The sequence below is a fragment of the Uloborus diversus genome, chromosome 7, assembly GCF_026930045.1.
Source record: "Uloborus diversus isolate 005 chromosome 7, Udiv.v.3.1, whole genome shotgun sequence".
Taxonomy (NCBI): domain Eukaryota; kingdom Metazoa; phylum Arthropoda; class Arachnida; order Araneae; family Uloboridae; genus Uloborus; species Uloborus diversus.
Window position 1 is genome coordinate 167420274 of NC_072737.1, and position 12711 is coordinate 167432984.

At 40.7% G+C, this 12711-nt stretch overlaps 1 protein-coding gene across 3 annotated transcripts in view; it reads right to left on the reverse strand.

Moving 5' to 3' along the window:
- LOC129225966 (uncharacterized protein KIAA0513-like) overlaps window positions 1–12711 on the reverse strand; it is a 62781-nt gene that overhangs the window by 10264 nt on the left and 39806 nt on the right. For all 3 annotated transcript variants that reach the window (XM_054860533.1, XM_054860534.1, XM_054860535.1), the window contains exon 6: window positions 7834–7978. In XM_054860533.1, coding sequence (XP_054716508.1) covers window positions 7834–7978 — 145 coding nt within the window. The remainder of the gene's footprint in view (window positions 1–7833; window positions 7979–12711) is intronic.

The window sequence follows — 12711 nt, forward strand, 5'->3', positions numbered from 1 at the left end:
AAAAAATAAATGATCGAACAAATAAAGTAGTAGCACATTTTAAACAAAGCAGCTAATCTATTTTTTTTTCTATTGAAAAAAGTCTTTAATCACATTCAAAGAAAGAAAAAGAAGTGAAGACGATAAGCCCATTAAAATCAATACATTATATTTTTAAAAAAATCGTTTGTTTTTCTCTCGCTACTAAAAAACAATTTAAAAAATGAATAAATATTGTTACAAATTCTGTAAATAGTAATTATTGTAGGAACGTAACCTGTAAATAGTTTCCCGTAATGAATATACAACCCCTTTTTCATATGGCTAAAATATACGACCCCTATTCCCTTTTTGTTCACTGATAAAATTTGATAACGGTCAACGCATTTCGAGAAGCGTGTGGAATATTTGAGAAAATTCTTTTCGGTGTATTTAAGCCGTTAGCGATGGATAAACAGTCAGTTTCGGTTGATATTTGGAACTGAGAGCATTTTGCTCTGTTTATAGCGAGGCATTTCGCTGTGTTGTTTTCGTATTTGGAAGTAAATACGTGTGTAAACGTTGAGTTTACGGTGTTGTGTGCTAATTGCTTAATTGCTGATGAATAATTTCGCAGTTGTTGAAGATCTTTCCTGTACATAGTGTAAATAAATTTCCTGTGTTTTTATCAAGAACTGTGTTTTCATTTCAAGAAAGCGGAAGTCGCACCGAATCCGTTACAATTGGCGCCCAACGTGGGGCTCTGCACGTACTACAGGAAGTTTGTAAAGGGTTTTTCCAACATTGCACGACCTTTGCATAAGCTGACGGAGAGCAAGCAAAAGTTTGAATGGTCCAAAGAATGCGAAGATGCATTTCTACGACTGATGAAGGCTTTAACATCAACGCCTATCCTCGCCTATCCTCAGCCTGAAAAATCCTTCATCCTGGACACTGATGCGAGCAACGAGGGCATCGGAGCTGTTTTATCCCAAGAAATTGACGGAAATGAACATGTCATCGCTTACTGGAGCAAATGCTTATCAAAATCGGAGCGAAATAACTGCGTCACCAGAAAGGAGTTACTGGCCATAGTGAAAGCTGTAGAACACTTCCATCATTACCTCTACGGCCGAAAGTTTCTGCTTCGGACAGATCATGCCTCGTTAACTTGGCTTTTGAAGTTCAAAAGCCAAGTTAACGAGGCATGATCTGTCCGAAGCAGAAACTTTCGGCCGTAGAGGTAATGATGGAAGTGTTCTACAGCTTTCACTATGGCCAGTAACTCCTTTCTGGTGACGCAGTAATTTCGCTCCGATTTTGATAAGCATTTGCTCCAGTAAGCGATGACATGTTCATTTCCGTCAATTTCTTGGGATAAAACAGCTCCGATGCCCTCGTTGCTCGCATCAGTGTCCAGGATGAAGGATTTTTCAGGCTGAGGATAGGCGAGGATAGGCGTTGATGTTAAAGCCTCCTTCAGTCGTAGAAATGCATCTTCGCATTCTTTGGACCATTCAAACTTTTGCTTGCTCTCCGTCAGCTTATGCAAAGGTCGTGCAATGTTGGAAAAACCCTTTACAAACTTCCTGTAGTACGTGCAGAGCCCCAGGAAACTTCGCAGCTGATGGATGTCTTCGGGACGACTCCAACTCTTGACAGCAGATACCTTCTCTGGATCGGTTTGTACACCCTCAGAAGAGATGATGTGACCAAGGTAGTTCACTTCCCGGCGGAACAAATTACATTTAGACGGGCTTAACTTCAGATTGGCTTCCTTAAGCTTTTGCAGCACCTTCCTAAGATTTGCCAGATGTTCTTCGAAGCTGCGTCCCACGATGATGATATCGTCTAAGTAGACCAGACAGGATTCGTAAGAAAGTCCTCTTAACACTGTCTCCATAAGACGCTCGAACGTAGCTGGTGCATTGCAGAGGCCGAAGGGCATAACTTTGAACTGCCATAAGCCTTGTCCAGTTGTAAACGCTGTCTTCTCTCGGTCATCAGGGTGTATCTCAACCTGCCAGTAGCCGCTCTTCAAGTCCAGGGTCGAAAACCACTTGTGTCCGGAAAGAGTGTCCAAGGTGTCGTCTATCCGTGGAAGAGGGTAACTGTCTTTCTTGGTGATTTCATTCAGTCGTCGGTAATCGACACAAAATCTGGTGGAGCCATCTTTCTTTCGGACCAAGACGATGGGAGAGGCCCAGGGACTGGATGACGGTTCGATTACATCATTCTCCTTCATCTCTTTCAGGAGGGTCTCAACCTCTTCCTTCTTGGCGAACGGTAGTCGTCTTGGATGCTGTTTAATAGGGAGGTGTTCTCCAGTGTAAATCCTATGCTGCGTTAAATTCGTCCGGCCCACATCCTCCGATGTAGATGAAAACAGATGCTTGAAGTCGTCCACCAATTGTTCCGCAGCAGCTCTTTGATCTTTCGATAATGGCGCACTCCCAATTAACTTCGACGTCAAGGACTCAGAAGACACAGTCTCAGGGGAATTGATTCTTCTAATGATGCAGTTTACTGGAGTACAAGTTGCCAACACTTCACCTTTTCGGATATTCCTTGGCCTTTCACTCACGTTGGCGACTCTCACAGGAATTACATCCTTAGAAAGGTCCACAAGCGTAGATGCTACCAGTACTCCTTTTAGGCTATTGCTTAGGTTAGGGTATTCAATGAGTCCAAATCGAAAACTATTGCTTTCTTCAAGGGAGCCAGGTATTAATGATTCTGACCTTGAGGGAATCGAAAAATCTGTTTGAGCTATTATTTGATGAGCGGATTTTACATCACTTTCTGCAGGGAAAACGGCTATGTCTTCTCTCATCGAGTGCAGCTCATTAGTCTTGAAGTCGAGAGTGAAGTCATATTTCTTCAAAAAGTCCAATCCGAGAATGAAGGGGTCCGTGATATTAGCGACGAATGCCGTATGATGGTAGGTGGCATTCCCAAACACTATTTCCAAGTCCACTTTACCGTCAATCTCAATTTTGTCACCTGTCACAGTCTGGAGACTTACGCGTGGCGATGTCCACAGCAGTTTCAATCCAAATTCACGAGCCACATCTGTCCTAATGATTGTCACATTGGCTCCAGTGTCAACAATCAGTCTGCAGGGGTTCCCATTTACATGTGCGTAAATGAAAAGTCCATCACTGCCACTACTAGAAGAGGAAATCTGCAGAGCTTTAGTTGTGGTGATTTCCTTCCCTTGCGTAGCTTGGCGATCCGGACAACTCCTTCGCAGGTGTCCTTCACTACCGCATTTCCAGCACTTAAGTGATTGTCCATTTTGGTCCTTGGGAGCCGAAGTCCTTTTGAGGATTCCTGCAATTTCTTTTATTTGCTTTTCCAGTTCAGCAAAGCGTGACGAAACCGGATCAGGCTCATCAGTTTTGACGCCGCGGATCGAATGGCGATCCTTGCGGGTTGCTTGCTGGGCGGCCTCCAACTTCATCGCATACACAACAGCAGAATTCAGGTCTTTGACATCCGCCATCCGTAGAGCTTTCTGGATTTCCGGATCTCGAACCCCGTCGATGTAGTAGTTGAGTGCCAGGTTGTCCCGAACATCCGCAGGACAGTCGCAAAAAGCAAGATGAGACAGTCTTTCGATGTCCGCCGCGAGCTCTTGCAGGGTTTCTCCGGTTCTCTGGAAACGGGACTTCAACTGGAGTCGGCTGAAATCTTTCTGCTTCGGACAGATCATGCCTCGTTAACTTGGCTTTTGAACTTCAAAAATCCGGAAGGCCAGATGGCCAGGTGGATGCAGCGGCTCCAGGAGTATGACATGGAGATCAAGCACCGAAAAGGGTTGTCTCACGGTAATGCTGACGCTTTATCAAGGAGACCCTGTCCTGAGAACTGCCACTATTGTTCCCGAATCGAGAAACAGTATGGAACGACTAGCCCTACCGCCTATCAGGTGACAGTGACTCCAACATCATCAGAACCTGATCCATGGAGTGATGACCAAGTTCGAAAAGATCAACTTGAAGACCCCGACATAAAACCAATTTTAGAGTTCATGGAAAGTGACAGTCGACGCCCTAGCTGGCAGGACGTTTCCATCTTCAGTCCTGCAACAAAAAGATACTGGGCTTTATGGAACTCACTCCATTTACGGAACGGCGTGCTACACCGGAAATGGGAATCTGACGACGGCAAGACATCTAGGTGGCAGTTACTACTTCCTCGATCCAGGATTTCAGATGTTCTGAAAGAAATACATAGTAGTGCGACTGGAGGACATTTTGGTGTCTTGAAAACTCTCAATAAAGTTCGGGAGCGCTTCTTCTGGAGCAAGGCGAAGGATGACGTGGAGAAGTGGTGCCATTCTTGTGACGCCTGTGCTGCTCGTAAAGGACCGAAGAAAAGAAGCAGAGGGAAGCTACATCTGTACAACGTTGGAGCTCCTTTCGAACGAATTGGGATCGACATCCTGGGTCCTCTACCAAGAACTGCTGATGGGAACAAATACATTCTTGTTTCCATCGACTATTTCACCAAATGGCCCGAAGCGTATCCCATTCCAGATCAAGAAGCTACCACCGTAGCAGAGACTCTAGTCCAACATTGGATCTCGAGATATGGAACACCTTTGCAGATTCATTCCGATCAAGGGAGGAATTTCATCTCTGCTGTGTTTAAGGGCCTATGTCAAATTTTCGGAATTGAGAAAACTAGGACAACACCACTACACCCACAATCGGACGGCATGGTGGAGAGATTTAACCGCACAATCCTGAATAATCTCTCACTTATGGTATCCAGAAATCAACAGGATTGGGACAAGAAGCTACCTTTGTTCCTGCTGGCCTACCGCAGTGCTGTCCACGAGACTACCGGATTTGCCCCATCCCAGATGCTCTTCGGACGAGAGCTTCGGCTACCTTGTGATCTCGTCTTCGGTCGTCCTCCGGATGCGCCTTCATCGCCTGAGGAGTACATCCAGGATCTCCAGGCCCGGTTGGAAGACGTTCATAACTTCGCACGAGAGCGAATCAACATCGCGGCAGAGAAGATGAAGACCCGATACGACACAAGGTCTACTGGACATGAATTCAACGAAGGCGACAAGGTTTGGTTATGGAATCCCATCCGACGGAAAGGTCTTTCACCCAAATTGCAGTCGCATTGGGATGGACCCTACAAAGTCCTTAACCGACTGAATGACGTCGTAGTGAGGATCCAAAAATCACCTAATGCAAAACCTAGGGTTGTACATTATGATCGGTTAGCCCCATACTATGGCCATAGTTCATGAGTATTACGTAAACAACCATGGTTGATAACATAAAAGTTGTAGATAATTTTTGCTTTTAATGTTTAGTAATATTTCTTGTTATTATTGTGTTTTCTGTATCTGTTAGTTATTATTTAATGTGTGTAATTGTGAACTTGTGATAGAAGTTTGGCACCCTTTCTGGGGATTGTACTGCCCGGGACGTGCAGTCCTTAGGAAGGGGGCAATGTTACAAATTCTGTAAATAGTAATTATTGTAGGAACGTAACCTGTAAATAGTTTCCCGTAATGAATATACAACCCCTTTTTCATATGGCTAAAATATACGACCCCTATTCCCTTTTTGTTCACTGATAAAATTTGATAACGGTCAACGCATTTCGAGAAGCGTGTGGAATATTTGAGAAAATTCTTTTCGGTGTATTTAAGCCGTTAGCGATGGATAAACAGTCAGTTTCGGTTGATATTTGGAACTGAGAGCATTTTGCTCTGTTTATAGCGAGGCATTTCGCTGTGTTGTTTTCGTATTTGGAAGTAAATACGTGTGTAAACGTTGAGTTTACGGTGTTGTGTGCTAATTGCTTAATTGCTGATGAATAATTTCGCAGTTGTTGAAGATCTTTCCTGTACATAGTGTAAATAAATTTCCTGTGTTTTTATCAAGAACTGTGTTTTCATTTCAAGAAAGCGGAAGTCGCACCGAATCCGTTACAATAAACTTTTAAAATTTAAATAAAAAATAACGTAAAAAAGAAATAGTTTTCATCATCAAAAATAAAGAAAAATCGTCTGCTCAGCACTTTATGCTCAAACATAAAGGATATCAAATTTCTCCAAAAACAATCAAACCCACGACCTCTTTTACGGCGCCAAGGCAGCTATCAGAGCAAGCACTCACAGCCACTCGGCCACGGATTCTGGCACACCGAGGGGTATTGATTCGCAAGAGAAACTAGAGTACTTTGTGACCTCGACAGATTTAACAAGAACAAGCCACCATTCGCGTACACCGGGAATCTTCGACCGGCAGACATCGAACCTGTGACTCTCCATTTACGAGTTCGATGCCTTATCTGTTAGGCCACCAATTTTTTGCCTCAAGATTAAGGCTTTTTAATGTCCATAGTACATCATCTGACATTTTAAACTACATATACAGTCGATTCCCGCTACTACGCGATCCGACTTACGCCAAATGGCTATCACGCGATTTTCCCCCCGGTAAAGAATTTTATTAATAACGCGAATTCTTCACCCGCAACATAAAAATTTTCCGAAGGGAATCGCGGTTTTTTTGTGAATGAACCTTCATCCCTTTGGCATCGCTGAGGGCGGAAGCTCACACACCGTACTAGTCTGAACATTGCTTATACAAATAACTACTCCTCATTTTCCATTTATTTTTTTCATTCTATATGGGAAAGTTGATGAAATATAATGACACCTAAGAGCGCTGTTTCATTTAAAGTTTGTGAGGATAGAAGGAAAAAGAGAAAGTTTCAACAACTATACTGCCGTGCTAAGCACAAAAGTGGTATCTGCATTTTTCATCAAAATTGAGTTACGGTCACCAGGTGCTTCCTTGTCACATATTTCACCTAAATACAATATTTTATGGTCATTTGTCAATGGGAAATAATTAAAAAAAAAAAAAATCTGAAAAAATTGCATCCGAATCAAATACATGAAGGTACGAAACTTTGAACGGCAATTTCTCATTTTGAACTCAGCTGCAGATACGACTTCTGCGCTTAGCACGGCAGTATAGTGCATTTGTTTTTCTTACTACATAATGTACGTACCGTAGTGGTTTATTTTACGTCTTCCTTTCCCAATAAACATTGATTTTGTGCATCGTAGCAGTTTTTTATGTTGAATAAAACGTTTTTTTTAAAATACAATCAATAAAAATTCAATTTTTTATGTTTAAGAAACAGTAATGTATAGTTAAGAATCTGTTTTTAGCAGTTTGAGGTGTGTTTACAAGTGTCTTTAATCGTATGGGTACGTTTATAAAAGTTTTTACACATACCCTTTTCCACAACGCGAAAGTTCAACTTACGCGAAGGATCTTGGAACGCATCCCTCGCGTAAGTCGGGACTCGACCGTAAACTGATTTTCAAGTATGTAGATGCTGTAGATTCGTCTGAATACTGCACTCGCACAAACAAACATCTTTATCTTTTTTTTTTACTAATAATAAAGGTGAAAGTCTGGATCTCTCGATGTCTGGATGTCTGTGACGTGCATAGCACCTTGACCGTTCGGCTGATTTTCATGAAATTTAGCACACAATTAGTTTATAGCATGGGGGTGTGCACCTCGAAGCGATTTTTCGGAAATTCGATTTTGTTCTTTTTCTATTCCAATTTAAAAAAAAAAATTACCGAGCAATTATCATAACGTGGACGAGCGCAAATTACCATAACGTGGTGGTCTAGGAAATTATCATAACGTGGAACATGGGCGAGCAAATGAACGTAGCAAATTGGCGAGAAATCCATCTCATCTATTATTTGTAAATATACAAGCTAATCAAATTATCTCTTAATTCCACTATCTCTTAATTCCAACTACGGGCAAAGCCGTGCAAGTACCGCTTTTTAGAGAGAATTCCACCTACCTGGTAGGGATCTGCCGGTTAGCTCTCTCGCATTGCACAGCATCGAAAAAGGCGGCATTCCAGAAACGAATGGATCTCCATATGGGCTGGTCGGTCAGGTAGCTGAACAAGTACTCTCGATTCGGTGGTCTACCTTCGCGACTGACTGCAAGAGAAAGGAAATAGTTATTATTTATCACAGCGGTATCCACCCTTTTTCTTACCCAAGGGCCGCAAGTCATATTAAGATGAATCTCGCTGGCCGGAGCACAAAATAAATAAATAAATAAAAAAAAATTAATTTGAATTTTGACATCTTGAATTCAAATTAAGTTTTTCGCAATCACGAGTGTGTGTGTGGGGGGGGGGGATATGTGTGTTTGTGTGTATGGGGTATGTGTGTGTAGGCATGTGTGTTTGTGTCTGTGTGCAGGCATGAAAGTGTGGGTAGTTTTGTGTGTGTGTGTAGGTTTTTGTGTGTGTATATGTGTAAGCGTCTGTATGTATGTGTGTTTGTGTGTGTGTGTGTGTGTGTAGTTGTGTATGTATGCGCGTGTGTGTAGGACATGGATGCAACCTGGAGACGGCTTCGCTATAGGAACAGCAGCGTGAGGAGCCCGCCTGTCCACGGTGATGGTGCAGAGGGTGGCGGTGGGAAAAATCAAAGGACCTCAAAAATAGTCAAATGAAAGCAATAAGCAATCGTGATTGCTCAATAAATAAATATGTTACAATGGGGTCGTTTCCAATATTTTAAAAGTATTTTTTTCTGAAAGAACATGCTTAAAAACATAGGATCTAACCATTTTTTAAATAATTTGTTTAAGTTTAATATTTTTAAAAAATTACTTAAATCGGTGATCTTTCATTGTTCACATTTCTTGCCGATGACATCACAAATGATGAAATGCCATTCTGTGTTGCCATTCTCAGAGCAAAATATTTAATTCACATCTTTACTCACGTGTATTGGCAACGATATGGTTGATATCAAGCGTAGAGCGCAATTTTAATTCGCTTGTTGATTATCATAAAGTGGAAACCCGGTACAAAGATGCGCCAAAAAGCATCATTTGTGACGTCAACTAGACCACGCCTTGTTTGAAAAATCGGACATTTAAAAAAATTAATTAAAAAATAACTGTTGGAAAAATGAAAGAATTTTTGGGTCCATGTTATTCTTTTTGCTTCTTCTATCAATTTCAGTGACTAAAAGTACTACTTTTGACTGAAGGAAACAACCTCATTAAACGTAAATTATTTTTACAAAAGTATTTTTAACCTTATAATTTGCATTAGTTTTTTTCTGATTCGTTCTTTTCGTCTTGCAAATAGATCAATTCAGCAGAATATGCAAATTGTCAGTAGCATTTAAGTTCCCGGCACTTTGCTTCGTTCTCTTCCTTTTCAATTTCAGCCCAAGTCAGACTTGGTTGTTTTTCGGTTGCTCAGTGGAGTCAGTCCGTTTTTGCCAATAGCTTCGGCTTTTTGCTCTTGACACGAATATCATAGCTCTATATACAGTAGTACCTCCTGTAAGGGATACCTCTATTTAAGGGACATTTTTTCTGGTCCCAGTCCCTTTGAATTGGGACCTCCATGTATTTGCCTCTAAATAAAGGACACCTCTATTTAAAGGACATTTTTTCCTTGTCCCAGTCCCTTTGAATTGGGACCTCCATGTATTTGCCTCTAATTAAAGGACACCTCTATTTAAAGGACATTTTTTCCTTGTAACAGTCCCTTTGAATTGGGACCTCCATGTATTTGCCTCTAATTAAAGGACACCTCTATTTAAAGGACATTTTTTCCTTGTAACAGTCCCTTTGAATTGGGACCTCCATGTATTTGCCTCTGGATACGTGACACTCTATTTAAGGGACAGTTACGGAGAAAACTTACAACAACTAATGTATAAATGCATCATACAAAGTATTGAATTTACTGGAATTTAAGAATCTAAAGTTCAACTGATGAATGTTTGACAATAACCTGTACAAATATGACTGTTGTAAAATTCTTTCCAAAATTTGCATGCATGTTTTCTCCACTAAGTATTTTTTTCAAGTAGGCTAACAGCCAAAGGATAATCAACGGCCCATGAATAGCTTCGTGTAAAAAAACTTGAAATGTGGACACTGATTGAAAGTTATATCATATTAAATTTTAAATTCAATGAAATCGAACAAGTTCATATACATTCATGTTCAGTCATGGAGTTATTTCAAAATAATTCCTGTATGTTACAAAACTATAGCATCACCAATTTTTTAATTAAATTTTAATTATTATAAGAATAACACTTGAATTTTAATTACGTTTAAGTTTCATTCAATCTCTAAACCATTTTTAGCATTTTATCTTAAATGCTATGTTTAGTACGAAATTATACGGAGTTAATATAATGCATGTATCATTTCATCAACCTCCGAAGAAGGGACACCTCTATTTAAGGGACAAAATTTCCTGTCCCCTTAGTGTCCCTTATTGAGAGGTTCTACTGTAACGTTTCAATAACGTTGTTTTTAACGTTCTGTAGCATTCAACGTTAAAATAACGTTTCAGGCTTTGACTTAGAATGTTTGCTTCAGAAGTCATTTAAAGTACAATGAGCTACTTAGTTTTGCAAATGAGTTAACGGGCTGCTTAGAGAGCTACTTAGTTTTGCACAGAGCTCATTTTCAATATTTATTTAAACGTCTCTTTGTATAATATCATAACCTTAATAAACAAGTTATTTTCAATTTTTCGTTAAACAAGTCATTGTATATCAACTATCAAAGGAACCTCTGGCCCTCAAACTATGAAGGACTGCGTGCCAGGCGCCTTGCCTTCAGAAGGCAACACAATAGATGGTGGTGCCATCTATGGACAGTTCGAGAATTTAGAACCAGGCCAGGAGCCGAATAACTTTCTGGTCTAGCACCCCCAGAGGTAGCGTTTCACTTGGAGGACATTGTGACCACGAGCATATTTAACGTCGCCCAGTCACCATTGATGACGACGGCGGATCTTCGACCAGCGAGGATCGAACCCGAGACCCTCCGGCCCCAAGTCCAATGCCTTACCGATCAGGCCACCACGGCCGTCATTGTATATACCATAGCCATAATAAACAAGTTGTTTTAACCTTTGGCTCTTCTTGATGTTTCACGAAATAGAGACATAAGATGCTTTTTTAAGAAATATCACACGTCCTGGATGAGCTTCTACTGAATGTTAATAGGCTGAGCACTTTTAAAAGCTGACAACTTAACAAAAGGGCCGTGGTAGCCCGATCGGTAGAGTGTCGGATTCGGGGCCGGAGGGTCCTGAGTTCGAACCTCGATGGTCGAAGATCCACCGTCGTCATTAAAGGGGACTGGGCGACGTTAAATATGCTCGTGGTCTCAATGTCCTCCAAGTGAAACGATACCTCTGGGGGTGCTAGCACCGGGTAGCTATTAGCTCCTGGACTAGTTCTAAATTCTCATTAACTGTTCGATCCGGTGATGGTACTACCATCTATCGGTATTTAAAATAATGGAGGCAAGGCACTTAGTATGCAGTCCTCGACATAAATACAGTTGTAGTCAGTTGTGACTCGGAATCGGAACTTAACAAAGTACATTTAACTATTTTCTATTTAACATGGGAAAGCATGGAAAAGGAAAGTAAACGACAAACCGAGAACCATTGTTATCATTACTACTCGCGTATTTTATTAATTGTAACAATTTCTAACCAATTTCTGACTAATCATCTTCATGGATACCGAATGAAGTTGATTAGTTGTTTTGTACGGTTCCAGAAGTTTCAAGAAGTTATCTGCATTCTTCAAAGAGTTATTACTATCTAGCCACGGATTGCATTGAATTTTCAAACGGCGAGCTGAGACGAATCTATGTGAATAAGGGGGTAAAGTAAAAATTTGATGCGAGTATTCCGCTCATTTGAGTGAAACTCTGCTTCTGCAAAAGGTAAGAGGTTGTAAAGGTTCTGCATCGGTAAAAAATAATAGATTCGTCCATTTCCGGCTGTAAAACGGATGTTTGTCTTTCCAAACAATCCGTGGTCAGACAGTAACTATTCCATTTTCGTCAGTAAACTGAGAAGTTAGAAAACCCTAATGCAAAAGATATTAAAACAAAAAAAATTAACCAATAAATATATCTACACGAAATGCAATGGTTGTCCCTTGGGCAAAACTTTAATGGGTGTTAGAGGGGACGATAAGAAGCGAAAATCATGAGGGAGATATGGTCGGAAACGCAATGCTGACGCACTACATGCACAAAAAGCCAGGAACTGATAGATGCGAAATAGGTCGCAAATTTATTACACAAAGACGATTTTACACAACATTTCAGTTTTTTAAAAAGGGCTAGAGCTGTTGTGAAAAGTTGCGACCAGTAGTAGCTCTAACACACGCGTTGCAACTCATAACAAAGGCGCAGCGATTGATGAAAGTTTATTCAAAATGGTTCGTTTTTGCGACAGTGAGTTTTTTTTGTCATTGCGACGCATGTATTACAGCTTAAGGCCAAAATTTTAACAATCGCATTAAACTTTCCTTAAAAACTAAAATATTGCATACAAATCGTCCTTGCGTAATGAACTTGTGATCTGTTTTGCAGCCATTAGTGTCTGACTTTGTGTACATGTAGCGCGTCAGCATTGTGCTTGTGGCCATATGTTCTATATGATTCTTGTTCCTTATGATCCCCTCTAACACGCCTGGAAATTTTGCTCAAGAGTTCAGACTCACCCCGTATAATGCTAAGTACAAAAAAAAAAAAAAAAAAGACTGGTTTCAAGAAAGGGTATCAAAGTACTGAATCAAAGTATTTTTCAAAAGTTAATAAACTTTCTCGCAGCGATATTATTTTTACCATTACTGCTAATCCCCAGATGGCACCA